Source organism: Trematomus bernacchii, unplaced genomic scaffold (assembly GCF_902827165.1).
Source record: "Trematomus bernacchii unplaced genomic scaffold, fTreBer1.1, whole genome shotgun sequence".
Taxonomy (NCBI): domain Eukaryota; kingdom Metazoa; phylum Chordata; class Actinopteri; order Perciformes; family Nototheniidae; genus Trematomus; species Trematomus bernacchii.
In genome coordinates, this window is record NW_022987419.1 from 83,847 (window position 1) to 110,567 (window position 26,721).

At 38.8% G+C, this 26,721-nt stretch overlaps 1 protein-coding gene across 1 annotated transcript in view; it reads right to left on the reverse strand.

Moving 5' to 3' along the window:
* gfra4b (GDNF family receptor alpha 4b) overlaps nucleotides 1-25,722 on the reverse strand; it is a 38,287-nt gene extending 12,565 nt beyond the window's left edge. Inside the window, exon 1 of the mRNA XM_034139870.1 lies at nucleotides 25,655-25,722. Within this exon, the coding sequence (XP_033995761.1) occupies nucleotides 25,655-25,697 (43 nt within the window). The 5' untranslated portion in view covers nucleotides 25,698-25,722. The remainder of the gene's footprint in view (nucleotides 1-25,654) is intronic.
* Nucleotides 25,723-26,721: the final 999 nt, after the last annotated feature.

Genomic DNA, 26,721 nt, shown 5'->3' on the forward strand with positions numbered 1-26,721 from the left:
ACTTGGCCTGAAGGCTGAATCACTTGCTATATTCCCTCTAACGTCACTGAGAGTTTGTTTTACGAAAACTAGTATTAATGCACAATGAACATTTTTGTATTATGCAGTTACTGTGTGAAAAATCTGAAGTGACGGACTTTTACAAATCATGCTCTCATTCACTGACTCACCACCTAGCTTTTGTCTCTGAATGAGTTTTTCCTGAAATGAGTCGAGTCTATTCAGATAGATAACTTGAATAACAGGTGTGTGTCATGCAGGAAATACAGACATAGTTACTGAGTGAAAGAATCAAAGCTATTTATGCGTTGCTGTGGTGAAGAGCCCATGTATTACCATGTTTATTGTTTATTGAACTATCTCAGTTTGCCAACATAACAGCTGGTGAGATTAGAGCTGTTGGTTTTATTTCGCATGGCTGACCTCGGATGGCAGCATAAATACTAAAAACTGATATAAAGTCATGCCTAAACTTGCACCTGCACTACTTACTTGTAGGTGAAGAGTAGTTGTTATTGAAAAAATGGAAGTGCATTCTAAGCTAATTATATTGTGTTATGGCTCTTTGTTCTTATCAACTGTATCGTGCAAACAGCTGACACTTGGAGGCATATTAATATGTAATGAATTAGAAGTAATTAAATGCTCTGCCTTCTGTGTATCTAGAGTTGGGTCTTAATGTGATTGCTGCCTTGATTACGTTCAAAGACATTGTTTGTTTGTGTGCATAAGGCTCTTTAAACTAAAAGAGTGCATCAAGAGTTGGTTGGGCTTGGGCAATAAGCACTTTGGTTGAGAAAAGATTATGTTTGTTGTTAAATGTTGAAAAGCACTCCTCTACGGATTTTAGCCACTGATGACTTTTTCTGTAATAAACCTGACCATGAAGTGATCTGATCATAGTACTCGAGTCTAGAGGATTCATTGTAGACCAATATTCCTTATTATGTGTTTTTCTTTTCCTAGTTTATTTCCAAAGTAGATTAAACAAGCACATTTGCCAAGAGAATCATAATACTCAAACTTTTAAATTCATACCCCCTTTGTTTTCTCTCGTAATGTCTTTTAGCCCATCTGCTTATATAAAAAAATATTCAATTTCATGCTGCTTTCATCTGCTCTCACAGGTATTTTACAGGATTTCGTTGGCAAAATTGTCTCAGCTACTGTTTTGATCTGAAACAAACACACACACACACACACACACACACACACACACACACACACACACACACACACACACACACATATACACACAGGCACACACACACACACGGCACGAAAGTAATGAACCGACATACAGAAAAATATCTAAAATGTTCAATCATCTGCGTGTGCCTCTTTAAAGCTGGATCTTTAGTCAAACCCCATTGGGGAATTCAGTCTCACTCCCATGAGGATTTTCTGAAGTCCTCATCGTCTACTCAGCACATGTAACCTACAGTATGTGCATCCAATTCAAACGTGTGCATGATGATGGGGGGAAATAAATAACCAAACGCCAAACTCCGACCAAGGCCAGATGGTCAGTTGCAAATTCAAGGCAGTGTTCCCAGGCCCTTCCTGCTATGTGTGGCAGTTTGTGCTGCCTGGGCAGAAGCTGGAATAGACACCATACATCATGAATGCAAATGAGGCACTTGATTTGACATTTCCAATAAGCCTGTCTCAATGTACCAGTGGGTTTAGCCAATTAACCATGTCAGTAATCAATGTGGTCTGAGGCTCAGTTAAGTCCTCAGTTTCCCTGCCACATAAATCACAAGCAGATTAGCTGATCAGTTACCCTCACGCACCGATTTAATGGTCCACTTCAGGGGAGATCAAATGGAAAATGAAACTTAATGAAGTAATCTGGATTGTTACCTTACTCCTGTATTCCTACAAAGCAGTGAGGCCGGGAAGCAAAATGCTTTTGTGTTGGTGCATTTAAAGACTTATCACCTTTGTTTCAGTAATCCTAACATTTCTGAATTGTAAGTGATCCTCCAGCGTCGATGGCGTTTGTTTCTACTCGTCTAGATTACTGTAATGCACTTTATGACGGCCTAAACCAGACCTCGCTGGCACGCCTGCAGCTGGTACAAAACGCTGCGGCTCGGCTGCTTACAGGAACACGCAATCAGGAACACATCACACCTATTCTGGCTTCCCTCCACTGGCTTCCTGTCCATTTTAGAGTTCATTTTAAGATTGTATTGTTTGTTTTTAAATCGCTTAATGGGCTGGCCTCTCAGTACATCTCCGACCTCCTACAGGTGTACACCCCCTCAAGGGCTTTGACGTCGGCTGATCAGCTGCTGCTAGTAGTCCCTAAAACCAAGAGAAAGACCAGGGGAGACCGAGCCTTCTCAGCAGTAGCCCCCAGGCTCTGGAACGACCTGCCCCCCCATGTCAAATTGTCGCCCACCCTTCAAACCTTTAAGTCCCGCCTGAAGACCCACCTCTTTTCCCTCGCTTTCGAGTCAGTCTGAGCTGTTTTATCGATGTTTATCCTTTCATTGTCTGTCCATAGCCGTTATGTGCCTTGTATCTATTCTTATGTATGCCTTTTATCTATTCTTATGTGTGCCTTTGATCTATTATTGTAATATTATATTTTATTATAATGTTATGTTTACTGTGAAGCACTTTGGTAAAGCCTCTGTTTTTAATATGTGCTATATAAATAAAGTGGATTGGATTGGATTGGATTGATGGCTACGTAACAAAGGATGTTCAGGAAGAAAACACAAGCCATTTTGTGTGTGTTCAAATCCTTTTGAACTTAAATTGACAACCAGTGGACGTTTTAAACAATTTCTGTCCGAACCAAAATGTTATGATTTTATTATGTTATGGGCAAAACATTTTTGTTACAGTGACCTTGACCTTAATCAGATTTATTTTCTTTTAAATGACTTGATACACTAGTTTTCCTTCAGTTCATATTTCCTTTTGAACATTTGTTTTTCTAATGTTTTAAGCAATATAAGCTTTAAAAACACATTCGTTTTTTCAAAAACTGCACTTCTCTACTCTAAAATATTACCTTGAGCCAACATAAATGTACTGAAAGCAGAAGGACATTGAGGCTTGTAACTGTGCCTTTGAATTCACTCATTAAAACTCATTAAATGTAAAGGGTTAGAAGTGACACACTTTAATACAAATCCAAGTTAATATTACATTTGGTCTTATTCTTTATTAAACTCCTGCTTATCGCATTAAAGTAGTGTTATATTGCAGAATATTGGAGTAAAAGTAAAGCTCTTTATATTGTTAAAGTAAATAAGGTTATTATGTATCCTATTGTATGTCTTATCAATTACAGCTTTTTATAGCATAAGTGAATATAGATTCTACCAGTGAATTAATCATCTTATTTTAGAGACGTAGCCTGTATTTTCTGTTATAAATAGTTGCCGTCTGATATTCAATATAAGACAACAGCATTTTACTTTTATGGGATTGCAATTTCAGACATCAAAGCAGAGTAGATTGAATTTGGCAAATGAGACTGCAACATATCCATCTATATTTAAAACAAAGCAATGTCAGCTCCACTCACACTTCATGTTGGACATCAAACAAATATGGCACAAAGACCTAGAAAAGTGCAGTAATACAACTTCAAAGTATTAAAAAGAGAAGCATTCACACTTTCATCTGAATGTGTTAGGTAACCATTATGTGGTGGAAATACATTTTTTTAGCTTTTTAAAAATCTTTTCCAATAGTTGCTTCTTTGCAAAGAATCTCAACAAAAGCTCAGTCCGATATGCACACATTAAAGGATATTATTGGCAATCGATAGATATGCAGCAAACGCATACTAATAATACAAGTTGCAGTACCTAAAAGCATGAGGCTTCAGGTTCCTCGGTGTCCACATCACTGAGGACCTGACATGGACTCTTCACACTACCACCATCACCAAGAAAGCTCGACAGCGGCTCTTCTTCCTCCGCAGGCTGAGGAGGTTCAACATGGACTCCAGGATACTCTGCAACTTCTACAGGTGCACCATAGAGAGTATCCTGACTGGCAGCATGACGGCCTGGTACGGCAGCTGCACCGCCCTCAATCGTAAGGCTTTACAGAGGGTGGTGAAAACTGCACATCACCAGGACGGAGCTGCCATCCATGGAGGACCTTTACTCCCAGCGGCTCAGGAAGAAAGCCCTCAGGATTATAAAAGCCAGCCACAAACTGTTCTGTCTGCTGCCGTCTAGCAGGCGTTACCGCAGCATCAGGACTAAAACCACCAGATTCAGAGACGGTTTCATACCACAGGCAATAAGACTGCTAAACACCTGAACTGCTGAAACAACATCTGTTAAACACCTGAACTGTTGAAACAACATCCATAACATTCATCTGCTACTTAGTAATTATTTATCTATTTCTCTAATATATCATTCCAATAACTTGCATATAGACTCTTATTGCACTATTTCACTATTTCACTTTTTGTATTTACTATTTACTATATTTTTCTGTTTATCTGTGTTATTGTGTTGCACTGTTGGAGAAGCCTGTGACCTAAGATTTTCATCGGCATAACTACTCTGTAGCTATGTTCGTATGACAAAAATAAAGAACCTTGAACCTTGAACCTTGAACCTAAGACAGGAAATGCCATCAAAAGAGGTTAGTAAGCTTAGGAACAGAGGATGTTCCGGTGATAGAGGGATGCTAATAGCAGACAACAAGGGTCTGAAGTATTGGAATATATTAGAAAGACTGATTGATGATTAGAAGTCATTTAATACTGATCGACACCCAACATGCATGAATGAAATGCTTTGCTAATCTATGACTGAGGGAGTTTTGCTACGTAAAGCAACTGTATTCAACTTCTTTACAGGCTGCAACAGGTAAACATGAAAAAGCTCAAATGTCTTAACATTTGGCAAAAACGAGGATGGAACGCCACAAAGTCACATGCACTTAAACACAACCATGTATTTTGATTGTAGATGTCCATTAAAGCACCAATAAACCTGTATTTCTCTAAGTGACGTCTCACGTCTCTGAGATAGCATCGGGTCTAGACTATAAACAAATTACTTCTCTGATAGCCATCTCCCGTCCTCCACCAACACAACCAACCCTATCTGTAATCAATGCTTCCCTCCGAGGAGCTTTGGAGAGGAGATGGTCCTTCAGTTTGTCGGAAGACGATCCTACACGCATCATTCTTTCCCATCTCCAAACATGGACACAAATGCTGCAGTGCAGTAAACAAGTGACATTTAAGTAAATAACAAATATACATAATCTCAGCCAGTAGCAAGCGTTTCTGCACGCTCAACTCCTCAAAACAAATAATGTTGCATATGTCTGCTACTCTGAATACAGTGTAATGAATTATAATAAATTCACTGTCACAGCTTGTCGCCTCTTGTTTATTTCACTGCATGTGCTTACGTCTCTTCACAGAGGCACTTGCATTGATAAATAATGCTTATAACTAATCACTGTCCTTTACTGGCGGCAGGGGCGTGATGTTTCCTTGTTCTCACCATGTGTTAACACAGGCAAGTTTTATTTTGAAACGCGGTTTGCTGTGTTTTTTTATTCTTGAATTTCACATTCTAACTGTGTTGTTTGAAAACCCACACAAACACACAAAGTGATCCTGTAATGCAGGGGCTGCTCTCTGAAGGGAGCGAGTTGTAAACAAAAGATTATATCTGAATTCACGGAAGATGGTGGTTGTTATTCCTGACTCGAAATACTGCTTCATGTAAGCACCTAATGTCAGTTTGATCCAAAGATGCTGTAAAACTAACTCTGGCACGTATAGCATTAAAGTTTGTTTGGATCTTCAAAGTACAAGCTGACTAGTAACGTTTGTGTTTGTTTGTGTTCTTGTTGTATTATCCTTTCAACAAATAGTTTGAGCCCTGTGTGGACAGGGAGCTGGGATGTTAAGAAGTTTGGTATTTAAAGGAGAATAAAATAATGAATGACATCAATAAACCTCTAACTGAACAACACTGCCAGAGTCCTGTCAAAACTCTTGCTGATAAAGTCACAGGATGCGATATCACTGCCAGGATGAGATGAGAATAAAAATGCAAGAGTAGTTTGTTAAGTTATTTCAGTCTGGATCAAAGTGGTCCGAACGACCGACATTAGAGGCATGGTGCTATCGTGGCTACAGTAACAATAAGAACATTTTTGTATAATTCAGATATACAGAGCTTTTCCATGTTTATATACATACTGGTGTTTTGTTTTTTTGAAAAGGCTGACTGGTCAGGTAAATTGAAAATTAATAAACTGAGAGATGGAATATAATATTCAATGTTATTCTCCTGGGTTGTTTCACCCAGACTATATCATTGCCAAAGGCTGATTTCTAAACCTTAAATTGCTTTTGTGTTTTCAACATTATTGCTTTTTTAATCGTAACATCCTTGTGTTCGTCAAAACACTTTGTAAACTCATATCAGCTAAATCATTCTCATCAAATCATCATCATGCCTAGTATTTACTGTTAGATGATGACCACTGTCTGATGATTTACAGGTGCGTGTGGGATATATTAAGACTCTGTGCTGTGAATAGCCACAGCTGTGCCTAATCATAAGAGGATTGATGCTTTGCTGCATGGAGAGGATCCTGTCCTCTTCTTTCTTCTGGTTTTCATTGAATTATCCATAGACTTTGTGCAGTTGTAGCCTTGAGAAAAACACCAAGTTTAATGCACCTGGCTCCTGGTTTGCTCACAAGAAAACATAAGAAGGACCAGCTCTTGCCAAAACCAATATCAGGCAAAAGCAGAACGTTTTCTCGGCAACTTAAAAAACAGATGTTTCACTGGTGTAAACACTAAAATGTAACCTATCCCGAAAACAAAAAAGGCTGCCTGGAAATGTCAGCCATCATCACCCCATTGTTTTCTCTCTCTGTTATTGTAGCTGAAGTAAAACTAACTCCACTGTGTTCTGCAAAAGCGTTAACCGCTCCTCCTCAGGTGGTTTCTGAAGGCTTTCTGACCCACCTGAGGCATATATCACTGGCAGCCTGAAAAAGTCTCAAAGCCAAGTGGGCCAAGTGCCAAAATTCAGTCCGGCAAAACACCACCCGTGAGCCGACACATGGAAACATATATGAGCAGACAACAAACCCACAGCTTAATTTGTTCCTGTTGAGCCGTAAGAAAGACTACAGGACAAAGGCTCTGTTGCAAAAGTCTTACTTGACTGCATGGCTTCACATAATTGGAGGGAGACAATTTACTGTTCCTGGTAGCAAATCTCAACCTGACAATACAAAATATTTCAGCTGTGGAAAATGCATACAGACACAGTAGCAGTTCAATAACAGCTCTTTAGGTTTAGGTTTGAAGATGCTAACGCTATCTGCATCCTTGTTATCTAAGAATACATCCATACAGAGATGGCTGAATAGATTTTTGCGAGGACATACATTCACACTGGAACACAAAAACAAGAAAACTGCCAAATCTATAACTTTCAAGTTCAGTTGCAAAAGAACAAGGTTTCTTTTTTTAATACAGTCAAAATAGTTTTTTTTTAATTTACATATTTTATAAACCATGATTTACACATATATTAATTGTTATTTCAGTTATCCTTCTGCAAGAAGATTAGGGCTGCAACTAACTGGTCTTTCCATTATTGATAATTATTCACCCATCAATATATTATTAATTATTAACTCAGAAATGTTTGATAAGTTTGATTGCTTATCCTAAGAAATAGTAACACTTTTCCATAACAATTTGTCCAGAGGCCAAGACAATGTCTTGTGTTTTTATTTAATCTAAAACCTTAAGCAGTCTAAGCAAAAATAATGTTTTATAATCAGCAACAAATTATTTGGGGAATTTTTGCCAAATACATTTTTCTTTCATAAGTGAAGAATGTGAAGCATCCTGCAGTCATAATCATAACATTGTTCTGTATTTGATGATAAAATCGGAAATGTAAGTGGAAATCAAATAGAGATTGGGTTGCATTATGTTTTGGTGAAAGAGGAACTATTGGAAATATCTCCAAATGAATTGCGTTAAAAGTAGCCCATGTAACAGTACTTCATAGTTCGCTGATCTGCTGGAGAGTTATGTTCAAGTATTTGTGTGTGTGACAAAAATTAGTACAATAATGTCCTACAGTCCCCTATCTTCACATGTGTGCGCCAATTTGCATTTTGGTGTTGCATTGTCAAGTTCAGTCTCAATGTGACACAACAAAGACTGCTTTATCTTGACTTGGAAATTGTGACATTATGAGTGCATCCACAGTTGGTATGTAATGGTTGCAATTAACTTATCAGCATATCGTCCTTTGCCTGGTGAGGGGGCGAGGGTGACACATCATGTTTTTCAGAGCGCTGGCAGTCTGCAGCACTGAGCAGGACTTGTGCCAGCCATCAGGGCTTACACATGATGGGTCTTTTCAAATATAGAAGATACAGCACAGTGAAAATACTAAACATGATTCTCAAGAAAAACATTGCTGTCATATTGCAAGATGGTTGCCAGTCATATCTTGCTTTTATAATGCAATCAGAATAAACAGGCACTTGTTACATCGCTATTACTCATCTCACCAGTCTATTGATGGTTATTCTCACTGTGCGTTCTTATACAACACCTTTCCCTTTGATTATAAGAGAGTTAAGGTACCAAGGTTAACAATACTACCACAATATTCAGATGTCACTAACTTTTAACTAACAAACTCCCCCAGACACTAAGAGCCTCTGCCTCAGTAGAGATTTTTAGGGGGCAGTTAAAGACCCACCTCTTCCGTCAGGCCTTTGGGGCATCGGAGGAGGTGAGTTAGTAGCTGTCTTTTATTGGTGTTTTATCGTATGTTTTATCCTATGTATTACCTGCTGTTGTTTTATGCCTTTTTATGCCTTTTATTCTACATTTTAGTTGTACTGTGAATTGTGTACTGTACTGTAAAGCACTTTGTACATTCGTGTTGTGAAGGGTGCTATATAAATAAAGCTTTACTTACTTACTTACTTTTAAAGTTAGGTTAACTTGGCTGCAGTTTGTATTATATAGCAGTGAATGAGAGCTTGACATAAGGCTTAAATCTCATGAACTATATGTTCTGTTGGTCAGATGTTTATATGTTCGAGAGAGAAGAGTTTTGTAGCTTTAAAGAGGCTCTATTTAGCTTTTGGGGGTTTTCTCTTTACCTGTAGTGTGTTATGTAGGTTTTGTAAATGGTCTGGAAAGGCTAAAATCCCAAAGTTCCCTCCAGAGGGAGTTTCTCTCCCCCCTTGCCTGAAACCCTTAAATTGTTCTCCTTTGTTTACGTGACATATTGGCATCACTATGTAACACTCGCGCTTCTATTGGCTAGCGCCCAAACACGTGTAGGTGGTCGACTAAGGGGTGGGACATCTCTTAGTGATTGACCAATCACAAGAGAGCAAGCCAGTTAACCAATCAGATAATAGGGCCACTTTAAATTGAAGTTATTATATGGGCTTGATTATTTGAAATGTGGGCCTGATAGAAGTTCAATAATAGATCTAAAAAAGAAACACTTCTTCACACTCTAATCACATGACACAGATATTCATTCTCAAAATGGAGGTTAAAGCTCTTACTTTAAACTTAAATTGATCCCAAAATGTAAAATATATCACAACCAGAATAAAAACTCTTGTTAATATTTAACATTTGAATGAGGTCTCTTGACCAACATACTGTATGTCTTAGCAGTTGCATATTACATTAGTGGGTTCGAACTGAGTTTAAGCATTCCTCTCTCAGACGTTTATTCGTTGGAATATACACACAGGTAGAAGCACATACTGTATCTCGGGAACAATACTGTTCCTTGTGGCCTTTTCCCAGGGCTAATGCATAAAATGAACATATTTAGGGAACAGTAGCAGTGCTGCCTTAACAAAGTGATTAAGTGTTAACCTTCTGTCGGGTCTGATGTTGTGGCATGACCATAACACCTGCCAGCTGTGGCTGTCACTCAAGAGTCATTACAGGCGTGGGGAGGGGCCATGCATACCAATACGATGATTGATGGACACTTTTACTGATGAGACTCTTTAACAGCAGGGTCCCCTGTGTTGCTAAGACTCCCAGCATGCCTCCAGTCCTTGAGAGCCGTCTGTTGGGTTGTTATGCAGCAGAAGCAGCAAATGACAGGAGCTCACACGTGAATAAGGAAGATGGGGCTCTTCCGCTGATTACCTCCTATGCGATAAAGAGTTGCAACATGGCATTTTCCTTAGCCCCGTTGTTTTTTTTCAGGTGATAAATCTGACGGCTTTTACTGTGTTTTTCAATTTTATGGGTCAAGATGCACACCACACCGGTGATGTGGAACAATTCGGTTTAGCTGTAAATTATCTCAATGTGTTGACTGGCCTTTAAAGCAGCTCTGCCTTTCATCTCAGTTTGATTTTGCGTCTCCATTTGCCTCCATGATCTGTAATCGGTGTAATAACACATACACTGTAACCACTTTGTACAAGAGGATCAGTGCGGGGGAATTATTATTCACCCAAAGCCCACATTGAGATGACAAAAAGTGAAATGTGGGTCAGCATGACCAGATGTTAACCTATTAAGGGAGACTCCAGAGCGCAGGACTCTGTCAATCATGCGGTGCCCATGGGACTACAACAATGATCTTCAGAAGCTAATTTACTCTGCGTCTTAGTGATTCAGTTTTTAAAAGCCTCGGATGAAAGGTCACAAAGGGATAAGAAACACCAAAAGGCATGACCTAGAGTTTAAATGGAACAAAGCCCTCAGTTAACACAGGTTTCTGTTATTTCTTGTAAACTTTTTTGGCATAGTGGGGCTTGTTCTGGATATGATTGCAAAGGATATGGGAAAGTCATTCCTCAAAAAACCCAGCTACCTATTCGTCACCTTCAGAGCTGTCAGTTATGCTTACACTGTTGGTGATAGATGAAATTCAAAGTCAGAAGCTGAAGTGTTGAGCAGTCTTAAAAAAATACTAGGAATATACACAGTAAAGCTCCTTCTCAGTGTGAATCATACCATAGTATGTAGCCTTGTATGCTTGTGAAGAAGCTCTGCAAATGTGTTTAATACTTATTTAATGATTTATGTGCATTTCACCTCGAATGTTGTTTTTTCTTATTATTCCAGTTTGAAGACGTGAAATATAAAATAGCTTATGTTTAATTCTCTTCAAATCTTCTGGTGAACATGGTTCATGACACTGCTTCCTGCTTCATCCCCCATTCACTGTTTGTTGTAAACAGAAATACTGAGTCTCACTGAAAAAGCTATCTATTATTCAGTCAAAAACCCATTAGATATTTCTGTCACAGTTTGTAGAACAAAAGCAGTGCCGTGCACAAAATGATTACAATTTTCTTTTTCAGTCACTTCAATTTAACTTCCACTTGCAATAAACCATAACAATGTCCTAATTAATTTCAGCTCGGAAATTCGTAGTTGCTCAGTCAAACAGGCTGCCTGGATTATAGCTTGAGGCTAGAGTATAATTGAATAAGGACTTCATTAACCATGTTTGCTGTGTTTCTGTGAAGGTAATGGTAAGGAATCTGAAACTGTGCAGCCACAGAGTAACAAGCTGTTTATTTCTAGAATGACAAAATTAATATGACAAGCTCTGCACAAATCCAAAAATATGACAAGTACATGACGGGTGCTGTAATCCCAGCGGCATTCCAGTTGCTTTCATCTGAGGCCAGTTTCTGCCATCATAATGGTGGACTGTTATCCACATTTCACTGTGCAGCATTAATGCATTCATAGTTTGCCAGAACTCCTCTAAAATATATACAGACTTGTCCAACACGGCCTACAACATTTCAAGAAAAAGGGTTTTGAAATAGATTTCTCAATATATCACATTATAAGTTTTAATAGTGCTTTGTTTTTGTAGACTTTCACTCAATTCTTTCTTGCACCCTTTTTCTGACTGACACAGGCATCAGTGGTCCATCTTAAAGTGTGCATATATAATGCTTATTTTCAAGTTCATACTTGTATTTTGGGTTTATACTTCAACATCTTCTTTATGTTTAAAGGAACACATTTTTTTGTCCCTCATTTTTTTAGATTTGAAAACCATTGGTTTTGGATTCCAACTGCAACAAAGTAGCATCTCACAAAGAGGCATTTCAATTTCACTATACACCAGGCTTTTACTTTCAAAGAATCTCCTTCAAACAGGAGTGCAGGGTCAATATATAAAGCCATCTCCAATAACAAAGCAATGGACAATACATGAGTTTTTTTTAAAGAATTGCTAAAATGGACATGGTGTCCACAAACCAGTTGACCAAGATTTGACAGGAGTCTGATGCTGCTTTGATGTTTTGAGAACATACTTATCAAAAGAGGTGCATCAACTTAACCCTGGCAATAACCAATTGAAGTTTAGTGTTATTTATGCATTTGCAGAATGTGTATGGAACTGCACTGCAGTATTTGCTATTGGTTACAATGAGAGATGAACTTGTTATAGCTGTCTTTTATTAGTGGGTCCAACATGCATTGAGGTCCACATTATATGCGTCTCGAAAATGAATCCTCAATTAATGTAAGCGCTATCAAATGGAAAATAACTATAGTTAATGAATGTTAGGAATTAAATCTAATTTTCGTCGTTACAATACATTTAAGTCACTACCTGTGTAAAGCATACTGACCTATTCTCCAGCAGTAAGTTACATGGTTCGATTTTATTGTGTGCTGCTTGGCCATTTGTATGATATTCACATACATTGCTTTCCTTACTTTCCTCGGTCCCTGAATACCAAGACTGTCAAGGCTAGCTCATACTGAATGCAACGTATGTCTCGTCCAGCTGCCTGTTCAAGGATTCCTTGTGTGTTAATCTGTTTCAGTTGAATGTATATTGGCACATTAATGTGATTAACCTACTTGATTAAAAAAAGAAAACGACTTCCCCACTGATTGGCCAGACTTAAGGCTGGCTAGACTACATTTCTTAAGATAAAAATGGAGACAATAAACCCATAACATGACCTGAGTAATTAGCATTTGTTCTACTTTTATGAAATTCACACTTGAAAATGCCGAGCTGACTAGTGGTGTCATTCCCCGAAAGGTTGCACTGTAATTGCCTGGGTAATGCCATAAAAAGAATACGTCCAAATTAGTCTAATTATCAAAAGAGGTAGACATGCTCTATGGATAAGCTTCTAAAGCAAATTAGTCAAATAATCTTAGCATTTTATCCTCTGTGTTGTCGCTATGCATAACCTTTCCAAAAGCATTCAAAATGTACTCAGAGCGGGACAGTCATCCTGAAGCGACCTTTGTTTTCTGCTTGAATAGTCTTGTAGCCTTGTAATGAGTTGAGGAGAGCAACATCAGCTTTTACATGACCTTTTGTATTGCGCAATATCTGTAACCCCAAACAGGTGTTCTTCCCAGGTTCGAAGGGTAAAAAGTACTGACACAGGTAATCTCAGGCAGCAGCTTGTTCTGCAACATGATGTAAAGACACCTTCCTCCTCCTCTTCCCACCTTCTCCTCAACAAGGCTCAAAGACTCCATTTCATCTTACATATGCCAAACATGTGATGGTGTGTCCTTAAGGGATACATTTTATATCACTGAATAATCTGACCCTGACTAAGTGACACATTTTATGGATGTGTCCATAGAAAAAGCAGTACATACAAACAGTGCAATCGAATGCTGTTATACAGAGAAACGCTCTGTGAACATAACTTGTGTTCAGGTCTTAAACCATGCCCTTATCCTGTGAATGTATTAAAATATTTGTATCTAAAAGAATAATCCAAACTTTATATATATATTTCTTTTTTACAGAATTATATTCATTCCTGAGATACAGGCCAATTGCATATTTAAAATACAAGTTAAAAGAAGGGCTTGCGACCCCCAGACACACATACAAAATAAATAGCAGTGTTGCCAAAAACCTCTTGGCATCTCTACCTAAAGCAGCTCATTGCTCCTGATTCACAGGACATCAAATAACGTCCATTCCTTTCAGATTACATCTTAATACATTTATTGAAAACACAAAATGGCATCTGCATATTTGAACTGATCCACTGTCAAACAAGAAGACCAAAATACTGTTGTTGCAGTTTGCTCTTATCACCTTTAAGACATCGTGTTTCTTGTGGCTGCTTCACAATTAAGTCACCTTGTTTCTCGAGTTGAACACTTTTTTTTGGCAGCAGCAGTAGAGTGTTCATTAGCACTTCATACAGCTGTGATATGTTGTGACGAAAGTGAAAAGTGTCATTTTTCTTTTAACATATTAAGCGTGTGAAGGAAATTTGAATCCAGCTTGACAATGGCAGATTCTGCAAGCCACAATAAAAACGTTTATATAAATGTACCGATTGTAAAAACATTGGTAATTCAGAGATGCTGACTATACAAAATGTAAAAATGGGATTTGATCTCACGAAGAATCTTTGGAATACTACAAACTGTTAATGGTTATACGTTTTTCACAATGTTTACCACTGTGAAGATATTTTTATCATGACACAGTAATGCAGAAAATACCTATAAAACATACTGCAGCTTTCAGAGCAGGGTCTTCCTACTTTTATCAGCCGTATTGAATCCCCCAGGATGTGTGTGGCAGAGAGTCAATGGCCCTAATAGGGAGTGATTCTTCTCAAGAGGAATATCCATGGGAATGCAGCTCTGATTTCACAGTTATCACTCACAGAAAGCTGTCAAACGCTTAGTGGCATTCTCTTGATCCTATTAATTAGGACCTAACAAGGCATGGACAGGGGAAGGGATTTGAATCTACTGGGTGGTGACAGAGTCAAAGGTCTCTGCAGGCGAGGCCAACGTCTTGTCACGCTCTGGCCATTAATGAGACATGTGAGGTACTGCTGTGTCAAAGAAAGTTGTGAGTGTAGAACATGGTGATTTAGGTTTCCAAACACATATTAAAGGTCACCTATTATGCAAAATCCACTTTTTCATGTCTCTTATACATCAACATGTGTCCCCTCTGTGTAAAGAGATTCTGAAGGTTTCAGGAAAAAAAGATTCGCTCACTTTTTGTCCTGATCCATTTATATAAAAACCTGTCTGAAAATGAGCTGATCAGATTTCGGCCACTTTATGATGTCATTACGATTTTTTGGCTTGTGTAACCATTAGCCAATCACCAACCAAGGTAACCCCCCCCCCGTATCCCCTGAATCTCCTCCTATGCGGCTTTCACACCAGCGCTTTTCCCTTTCTAGCTCCTAGCGAGAGCTTTTCTGGTTCAGCTCCGGTTTCCCTTTTCAGCTCCCGCTCTGTTCACACCGCCCAGAGCTGCCGAGAGATTTTCTCCCACAACAACAACGGGCCAGGGACTGCGTCGGGTCGACGATCGTGTTGCTTTTAATCATACGAAGCCAGATTAAATTAAATAACGACTTCTCCAACCTTATACTTTTCTCCAGAGTGCCGTGGTTCATTGTTTATTAATGTGTTTCAGCGGCATTTACCGACCGCTGCAGTGCTGGCTGCTCTTCAACGGGAGTTTATTCTCCCGTTAGCTCACACGGCTCTAAAGTATTCACTGTCTGACTGTCACACAAGCAGCTGATACATATCCCCAGTTCCCCTTAAGTGAATGTGTGTCAGTCTGAATTGACGCTGTTTGGCATCACAACGCTGTTATGAAAGTTTCTCTGGTATAACATGGGTGATGTTAGCATAGCAACCGAAGCTAAACTGACTACTTGCTAAGCCGTTTTCTCCAGGCACATTTTACCGACGTATTTTTCATTATGATTCTACTTGTGATAGTCGGACATGACAACCTGTACAGCCCATGTATTAATTCCATCCGATAGCTGCTATAATAACAAACAAAACGTCTGCCTGCTCTCCACAATGATCAATAACAGCGAACGGATGGTCAAAGTAAGGTTTCCTGCACGCCTCGACGTAAGCGACGCCGCGTCATAGCTCCAAAGCTCTTGCCTCTGGACCGACAACTTTTTGGAGCTGGAAGTGAACCGCATTCCGGAGCTATGACGCGCCGCCGCTGCGGTGTGAACAGGAAAAACCGGCGCTTTTCAGGCTCTAGCTCCCAGCAGGAGCTGGAAAAGCGCCGGTGTGAAAGGGGTACTAGAGCACCATTGGGTTCTTTTTAACCAAATATCTCTCAGAGGGGCGTGGGGAGTGGCTCCTTATTTTCATCTAAATTAACAGACAGAGAATCAGCACTTTTGAAACAGGGCTGAAACAGAGGGGATTATGGGATGCTACAATGCATGATCTGTTGGGTATTTCAAGCCAAACACTTCAGAGACATGTTTTGTATATATCTGAGACCTATTATATATTGATAAAAAACAGTATAATAGGGGACCTTTAACATGTAATAAAGCCTGCCAATGTCCCTCAGAGGCTTTACTTCTCACACAAAACCAAGTAATCCTAACAACTGAACGAAGATCCAATAATGTATCTTCTAGGATTCAGACTCAAGTGAAATGAGAATCTTCTGTCCACACAGTTTATGTTGTGTGCGTCATTCGCTGTGCCTATAATAATTAATTAAACATTGGTGTATGGAGGTGGCATACTCCGCCGCATGGAGCAGATGTTGTAAATCCTTTGCAGCTCACACAGACAGGTGCCCTCCAGCCGGTTCCTGTCTGCTGCCTCTGTAATGGCGTGTTTCCTTCCCTTAAACACTGGAGGAATGGAGCAGCTCTCACTCCAACCTCCAACATCTCTACATTACAAGGTTATTCAGCACACAAGTTGACTGATCCCCTCAGAAGGATGCTTGGTGGAACAAAATGTACTGGACTTGTATACAGTATATATATATGTATGTATTGAATCCAAAGCAGTCGCATTATTCACTGTTCTCTAGTTCCTTACACTTATCGGATGAATAAGCTCTTTGCAATAACAGACATTTCAGTCAGACAACTCAAGTTATTTATTATCTTCAAGTGTCAGAGTATAAAAGGGTGCATTCACGAGAAAACTCTTCGCAGACAAAGGAGGAAGGAAATAAAATATGATGTCTAAAAGCTGCTTCTGCCACAAAAGCTCACTATTCTGGAGATGCTACATAAACCTTGAAGGTGGTGTAGTCTTACATAGATAGATATGTTTAAACACTCCCAGAATTAAGCCTGTTAGAGTGATTACTTTTAGGTGTTAGTTTGCTTTGATAACAAGGACAAATGTTGTTAGTTACCAGTAGACTTGTCCTGCATAGTTAGATCGTGAGAGGAAACATGCAAAAACAGAATTTGAGTAAAGGCACTTTTTGTTAATGCTAATGTGAAACCACTCTGCCAAATACTTGGAACAGTGAATAGATATGAGAATAATAAAATGTGTGGTGTTTGTGGATGTCCCAAATTATAAATCTCTAAAAATACATCATTATCAATACAAGTATACTTGAATTCTAAATCTCTATGTCACGGTAACTAACAAAAGTGCATGTGGTTGATTTTTTTACTGAATAATAAAATATGCTTTGCAAAATCTGCAATATTTAGTCATATTTTCTTTACCTCAGGGAGAGTCAACATTATTTCCACTGAGATAAAATCTCTTTTCCCGACAGGCTGCAGAGTATAATGAAGTTACCACTAGGGCCATAGTATGAGTGAAATGGTTTAAACATATAGTGACGACACATGGCCTCAGAGAGTCAATGGATTGCTGCAGGGTTTTACTAATACTACTTCTCGGTGTAGACAATAATTCAATTTATATTGTGCAAACAAGCATTTCCAGTCATTCCTTTTTATTGTGGCTACCATGAGGCCACAAACTGATTTCACTGATTTGATTAACTGAATAGCCCCCCCAAGGCATAAAAATGCCAAATTAATTTCAGTGAGAAACTGCTCGGTGCTATAGCTTTTCTGGTATATGGTGTAGTCTGGAGATGCTGATAAGAAACTATTCCATTTACTGGCTGAACTGCAGTGTAATTCACTCCCCTGTGCATGTAAACAAACATTGAAATGGTAATGAAATACCATAAAGTTTGAGGCATGCACTAATCAAATAATAGCAAGAGTAGATCAGTATGGTACATATGCACAGCTACAGATATCAAAACGCTCAGTTAGCGAGCTCATTCATCCTGCCTGCCATGAAACCTTTGTTGGGAATGCAATGATACAACGATGCTGCATCCATCATTTGCAAGCATCGCTGTCTCAGCTCCTTTTCTGGCTTGTGGTCGGTTTATAAACTTTACTTACATATTTTCTGTTTTTGGCTCACACTGCCTAACACTTTGAAACATTTTAAAACATAACGGGTCAATGTTTATGGCAAAAATAAGTTAACTGATTAGTATATGGTGGGACGAATACAAGAAATGTGTATAACGTTAGCCCAAAAAGCTGCCCACTGTATGATACTGTAGCTCTATACTGCAGAAATATTGGTAAGCGGAAAAAGGAATGAATATCAGAAGCAGTCATTGCTATCTGAAGTTAAAATACCGCAGGACAGATGACTTTTTCATTAAGAAGTTGCTTCACCGTCAGCACATCACAGAGAGTCAAAGAGGAAACGGAAAAGTCACTATAATAATTTAAAAGAATTTCAACATTGACTAAAGGTTATTACATTTGGAGAAACACATTAAAAAAAGGTCCACATTTGCTCGTCTAATCTTTTTTATAAGGATTACTTGTCTTACCAAGGTCTAGAAATTGCATTATTTATTTCCGATTATTACTCATGTCCGTCGGTGTTAAAGAATGTATTCCCACTCAGTGGCTGTAGTCCATGCCTTTGTTTAATGACATTATAATTTCACACTTAACAAGAGGACCGAGACCTTGAAATAAGTCTATTGACCTCGGTTTCATGTTCCTGTCCACAATTTGCTTCAATCTTTATGAAACTTCACTCATACAAACAAACAGGTTTAGCTGTGTCGCAGAAACACTACAAGAAGTGGGGCTTAAGCCCTCCGTTTGAAATTGTATAACAATGGGGCTGTGCCTACTTGTCTCTCTCTCCGGATAACCACTGACACACTCTGAGTTAATGAGCCTCTGTTTGGCCCTTTGAGGCCGCTGTATGTCTATCACCTCAGAGCCATTTTCTGAATTTCCTAACAGGTCTAATGGAGAGGGAGACGCTGCCTTTAGTCTGATCAGGAGCCCTACTTATGCACGCTCTGTGTCATTTTCACCTCCAGCTCTAAACTTGATGATCAACGGCAGTTTTTAAAAACCAGTGTGCTATGCAGATTAAAGGAAACCCTTTGTGTGAATAGATCACTGTCACTTGAGTTAAGATAATGACCACTGCTGCTTTTTCTTTCATCTAAGTGACGTCTAATCAGTTTACGTCTTACGTTTGAAAATAACCTACCAGTATTATAGAGGGCATCGTCTTATATCTAGCAGAGTATCAGACCTGATCTCGGACACTGACCAGTAACATGATAATTGAGGGTAATATTGCGACAAACATAGGAAAGGGGGCAGGGGTTTTGGTGAAACAGATACTCTGTAATTGAGAATATATATTATAGCATGTCCATCCCAGAAGTTTAATTGATGTAATCCTGAGGCATCTTACAGAACAGCATGATCTTTCTTTAGCCTGCAGTGTTTTTTTCACTAAACCCACAACATTTCATCAACTAATGCAAATCGTTGACTAAGGGAAAATAAAGGCTTGCTCAGCAGTTCAGAGAAAAACTTTTAATCAAAATAACAAAATGTTCTGTCTTTTGGGAAGGTCAATTTACAACCACAGAGTGTCAAGATTTTCTCCGAAAACAAAGCACCTCACCATGAGCTCGATTCTGACTCCAGCTTTAACCACAGTGGGGTTTTCTTGCCAGGATCTTTGTCAGTGGTTGCTGTTGTACATCCTGGACTAAATCTACAAAAGTTAGCTTTTTGCCTTAAAGCATTCACTCCGTCTGAGTGTGTAAAGGCAAATGAAAGGAAGAGTGTAGCCTGGCAATATGGGCCATAGTACGTAATATGGATATCTTTATCAAACCATTTACATTCTGTCGGACATTATATTTGACATTAGCATGCGATACTAGTACTATTTACAGAATCTTAACACACCAAGGTCTCATTGAAGGTATTTTAAGTAATATAGGATATTTGTCTTTTGAGGATCCAAAGAGATATTATACATTTGATTCAATTATGTTTTTATAATTAAAGTATGGAATTTAAATGGTCAGATTTGGTTATATTTCTAAATATTTTCCCACTTGATGACGGCTGGACAAGAGGATGGAAGATTAATAAAACGATATAATAAGGTTTAACAGCCTATTATTGGAGAACTAAGCCACTAAGCCTATTAAGACTTGAAATATAAATGTTAGATAGACAGGAGTGGTAGTCAGTGTCTCCCCATTACATGTTGTTGGTCATTACTTCCCAACGGAGTGACTTCAATCACATAAATCTTCAAATGTAAACACATCAGTAATGAGTTAACAGTGATATAACTGGAAGCACTCGACTACAGTAATGGATTAGGGCTTTAAACTCAGACTAATTTATTTTTCACCCACATTCATCACGGCTAATCAATGCTACGTCTTCGGCTTCAACCCCACCCCCCCCCCCCCCAGCAGACCCTGACAATGTCGCTGCCTGCCTCAGTCTTTTAAACCCTGAGCTGCTTTTTCTCCAAACTTCATAGAAGTCCTAAGTAATGTTTGAAGTTATAATAGTTCAATATTATAGGCTGATGACTATGTGGGACTTTGAATACTTTCACCATTAAAAGCCAGAGCAATCAGACGGACTGACATCAGATGAAAGGCATTGTGCCAGCTCAACAGCCAATTTTAAAACCTCACTACTTAAACACAAAGGCATTTTCAAGGGCCCTGACAATGGGTGGAGAACATAGCTGCCCACAGGAAAAGTGTAACCACCATTCTGTCTTTTAACCCAGCTCTGTCAGAGTGAATGTTATTCAGATGTATTGAACTCATATCCTTTTACAGAGTTGTATTTCCTGTGGATCTGACTCTTGAGGAGTTATAATCATTTATTTAAAAAGGTTCAGTGAAGCAGCCGCGGTAATTCCAGCTCCAATAGCGTATCTTAAAGTTGCTGCAGTTGTAAGGACAGATGTATTAAGTGTTTACTGCAGCTATTATTAATGTGAAAATCTATTACATTTGTCATTCATTTCCTCACCTGTTTTACTACATTATATAATAGTGCCTATGGTAAAGATTCATATTTTAAAACCCCATTTTTGTATCAACTCACAAACTCAAAAGAAACCCTGTTATTAGAGTTATTCATTTGAAGATATATCAATATCTGCATATGTCCAGGCTTGGATGTTACAATACATTTGAAAGATATGTCAAGGCAATTTAGAAACGGCATTCATTACATAGTTGGTCCAGCAGTAAGCACTAACAAGTTACATTTTCAATGTTCAATAAATTATAACGACATTTAAGGAATCCCTATCGTAAATGTTTGTTTTTGTAATTCATTTATTTAAAAAATACCTAGTATTGGTCTGGCTGTAACAGTTATTACCTGGCTTCATGACTAGCTCCCATGTGGGGCTCAATGTCAGTCTGTTACTATTATTTATTTTATGGGTCCTTCTTATTATGTACACCTGGCTAAAAAAGAATGCAGTCAACTGCCCTGCAATACATTCAGCTTTTATAAGGGCTATAATGTTCAGTTTTATGGAAACCATTTTAGAGAAGTGTTGATTCATTGATTTATGTTCACTTTTGGGGATGCACTGTGATGTTGTTGAATTTTTGAAAATTATACTAAGACCTTTCTAATATTTAGTTTGCTCCTTATTGACATAAACTGGCAGCTGAGAGTTGTAAGAAAGTATATTTTGACTACTTTTTGTGAATTTTACTACTGAGTATAATCTTCAGGCAATGCTAGAAATTAAACTCAGTATATGCTCTTGTGCCCTTCCCTGAACAGATCAATGATGTGGATAGTCTGTAACCAGGCTACACCAAATGAAGGTATATTTTAGGTCAGAGTTTCTATTAAATATAGAAAGTTAAATTAAAGTTCCTCTTTTGGAACTTATTTGAAAACCAAGGGGCCCATTAAACAAAACCTCACTAAAACCATGATTTTTGAGCCCTTTTAGACATACAATTTTCTTTAAAAATACTGTAGAAAGTCAGTTGTTCCATTAACGTTTGATAGGCTGTCAAAATATATTTAAAAATAGCAATTAAATTACAAGCACATCGAATCTTCAGTGTGATTACTTTAAATAAACAACATTATAGCACACACAAAATGATGTATAATCAGCTGGTTTAGTTGTGATGTGTTAGTATATTTAACCCCGACCAACAGTGAGTATTATGGTGCAAATACATCTTGTGCCGTACATGGGGTTAATGTGGTAATAGTGTCTTGGTGAAAATCCCACAGTCAAGGTTACACTGTGTCCTCTCACCAGTAATGCCAATGTTTTACTGGAATGACTATGACCTATCTGTCCCACATGAAGACAGCATGAGCATGTGATGGGCTGTTCGTACTGCCTGCTTCAAATGAGATTCATGACAAATCCCTTACAAGAGGCCAGCCAATATGCCAGGTAATAGCATCCTTGGCAGTACTTATCTGTCTCCATTAAAGACACAGGTCATATCCCACAATGTCAAAACCATTAAATCAAAACATATTGCATGATGGTAGGCTGAAGCTGGCCACTGATGCAGTAAAAGAGAAGCTCTGATTGAGAAAATAGGTTAAAGTACAACAAATCTGAACGCAAACTAGGCCTCATTTAGAAACATTAGAAGAATAATGGACGATTTACATATCCTTGTCTGCTGCTACTGGGTTTCCACTGCAGCTACAACCAGTTTCAGTGCCATTAAAAATCATTGCTTGCAGTTCCAGTTCGACATATTAATAGTAAATGCAATCACTTTGTGCTCCAATTGGAACTTCATATAAAATGGATGTGAAGTCACTGGGGGGGCCCTGTTACCATTTCAAGCTTAGGCGGTGTTTACACGATAACGCAAACGGTTGTATCCGCAACTTTTCTCTTTCGTTTAGCCCGTTCGGCCACACGAGGCCATAATGGAAACGCGGAAACGGACCTCGCAAACGATAACGGGTCCCAAGATGGATAGATCTGCAACCGGAATGCTCTGGGGGGCCAAACGGCTCCGTGTGTACGCCCTATACGATCATTTCCCTGATAACGATGAGCCATAGCCCCACCTCTCCCCACCTCTGCTGCTCACTGCTGTAGCATGGTCAGTAGCTACTGTCAGTAGCTACTGCTACTAGCTACTGACCATGCTACAGATGTTAGTGCACAATCTACAGCTCCTCTACCACAACCATCAGCAAGAAGTGGACATGGAGAATTACATGAACTACATGTTGCTAAATCCACCGCGGGGCATAAAGAGAAGGGCAACTATGGCAACCATGCTCGGGGGTCTTCTTCGCTGCTTTTGGTGTATTTTGTGGCGAAAGTACAGCGCCACTTACAGGCCCGGCATATGTACTACAGCGTCTCCAGCGCTTTCGAGCGGTCTCGTGCGGAAGTACAGCGCCACTTACAGGCCCGGCATATGTACTACAGCGTTTGCAGTGGTCTCGTGTGAACCGACACGTTAAATGAGCCGAATGCGTGTGAACGGAAGACTTTTTTTAAAACGAATTAGTTGCGTAAACGCAAACGTTCCCGTGTAAATGGGGTCTTATATTGCCTGAAAATGGTTATCTTACCTAAAAAAAAGACTTACACTGCACAATTGTGGTAATTCTATATAATTTTGAACCTCTGTGTGGATCTGTCAAAGTGAGCCCCGGTGCACATTCATCATGCAGATATCATCAAAAATAGGACAGTCAACTACTTGCCTGGGATTCATTTTTATTTTTCAAAGCAGTAGAGGCAGCAATTCAGTTTGAACTCCTCTCAGTGCATGACCTGACCTTCTGCTAGATGAATGTTTTCTTCAGGACCTGAACATCTTTGCTGCTCAAGGTTCATGTCTCATCTCAGACCAACATGAATTGGATTTCCTAATGAGCAAGCTTAACGTAGAAGTATTGCTAATATTGCTCTACATTCAAGAACCATGGTTATCAATGTAATTCTGCATATGCGTAGGCTAGAGCTGCAGCCAAATACTTTTTCAGAATATTTAATAACAAAACATTTATAAATTGTTGGCCTTGCTTTTACAGCTTTTCCTGAGAAATTGTTGTGACTTTGAAATCCCTCTGTGTTGGCTTGCAGGTATTTGGAGCAGTTAAGAGACCTGGATAATGTTTGAGCTCGGTTTTCTGTCCATATTCAGCCTTGAAAATCACAAAAACTCCCCGCAAAAAATGGGTTGAGTCATCCAAACAGTTTCTGACCTTTTGCTGTTTGGTGTTGGCTAATTAACTTGAGCAGATGGCTAAACTGGCTATAATCAGCATCCAGTTTATTATCAGTAATGTATCCTGAGTAGAGCAATACTCTGGCATACATTATAATATGCAGGTTTGCATAAAGAACAGACAGAAACCTGAGTTGTTTCCAGGCATATCACTGAAGTACACCACTGTCCCCATCTGTTTCCAATCATCTATTACCAGCCAAATTAATGTGTGACCGTCAGACATCATTACCGAGAGAAAAGCTGATTCAAAAATCAAAATGCATTCATTTCCATTCAGCATTTCTTAATGGCATCTCCATTCATTCCTCTAATTAATTAATAATGAATAAAAGGGTATGATATAATGCATATTGCTGCCTTTGTTAGGCAGGAAACTAATGCTAATTAAAAGGAGAATGAATATCTCTGGTGCCATGGCCATCAGTGGTATAATTATAATGGTAGTTAACACTGGGGTTGAGATTGACACATTTGTGTATTAGAGATGGAGAGACACTGTGAGCCAACAACATGCAGCTCTCCCCCTTAAGACTGGGTTGTTGCCACACAAATCAATATTCCAGCGTTGCTCAATTACATGAGAGCAGGTAGCTCAGTGACACTGCAATGACTGATTTACTGCTGAGCATGGTCACTTTTTAGACGGGTTAATAGATTAAACAATGAGAAAGTTTCATAAAACTTATAATGCATAGGTCAATATTACAAATACTATTTGGTGTAAGGATAAAAAGCCTATATGATAAATAATGTGCGACATTTATATACCTAGAATGTGGACATGTTATGGGGTTTCTATATGCGTGTCCAGGGGGCAAAACATTCACTATACTGAGCCCCGGAGTGTTTACTGCAGGTTTGATATGCGCACACACAGAATCCAATGCACGCGCTCAGACGCACACATGCACACGTTGTATCCCGTGCGTGTTTGCGTAAAGCTCTTGTTTGCGTAACACATACAATCCTATAAAGCAGAGGTGATCTGACAGGAAAATTACATTCTTTAATAACTCAAACATTTAAAATTATTTGAATTGAATTCGTGGGTCTTTTAAAAATAAAATATATATAAATATATAAATATATTAGCAGGCTGGCATCCAAAAGAATAAAGAAAGAAACGACTGTCTCATTCTGTTTGATTAATTTAAAAAGATTAATCGAATTTGTATAGTAGCGGGTTGGACATTATCCTAACCTGCTAAAGACAAATAGTTCAAACAGTTATTCAATTTAGTAACAGACAAGTATTTACTTACCAAAAGTTACGAGGTGAAACAGATAAATTCCCCACAGATCCATCTCTATATGAAATATGAATTTCAGATAACGCGTCGGATCTTCACGAAATGCTATACAACTACACGGCAACAAGAGGATATCCTGCTCTGCGTGTGGAGAACATTATCGGGACAAGGAAAATAATGTCTTGCAAATTCCTTAAATCGTCTTTTTAGTTTGTTGTGGCTGTGTTTAAATATCTTAGAATCCCATCAGTTTCTTGCAAGACGGTGTTGCAGACGCGCTTTTGCGCAAAGCCAGAGCCATGCGTAATGATGCGAGTGAAAGTTGTCCTGTGCGCTGAATGGTCCGGTATTGTGAGGGAGAGCCTTCTGTTGCGCGTCGAGGTGGTCGCACAAGTCCTTGAGTCCGCTGCTGAAGAGATGCTGACTGCTGCCGGGAAGAGCCACTGCCAAGAGGGAGGGAGAGAGGGAGAGCTGTTTGTGCAGGAAAGGGCATTAAACAGCCAGGGCTTCTGTTGCGTTGTTGAGTATGATATAAGGTTAATTCAGCTACGAAAACAGCATTATATTATCTCTACTGACACTTAATATGGCCATTGTATATTATAATGGTCCTAACCTGTTTGGTTGTATTTTTTATGATGCTATAGGATTAACAGATGCTCCAATAATGTTATACTTATATCATTTCCCCTTATGATATTATAATTCTAACTTCAACATTAGTTCTTATGTAATCTAAAGTGGGAAATTGTGCAGTAGAGAGTTAGAAAGGCACAAAAAAAGCATATCATGTGAATTAAGTTGGAGTTTGGTTTAAAATCCCTTTGTGATACCTTCCTGGTACAGTCTCGACTTAGTTTATTTTTTCTTTATAACCCTGTTGTAAAAGTTCACAATTTTGGTCAGTCACATTATACAAGTCTTAATCTGAGACCCTTTATGATAAATGCCTAGCCTATATCCTCACTGATAGCTATTTCAGTTATCTTAGAAAATCAAACAAAAGATTAATATCAATACAAGAAAAATCCAAACAGAAGAGGCAGATCTGGGTCACTCTCAGCCAAAAACCTTTTTCA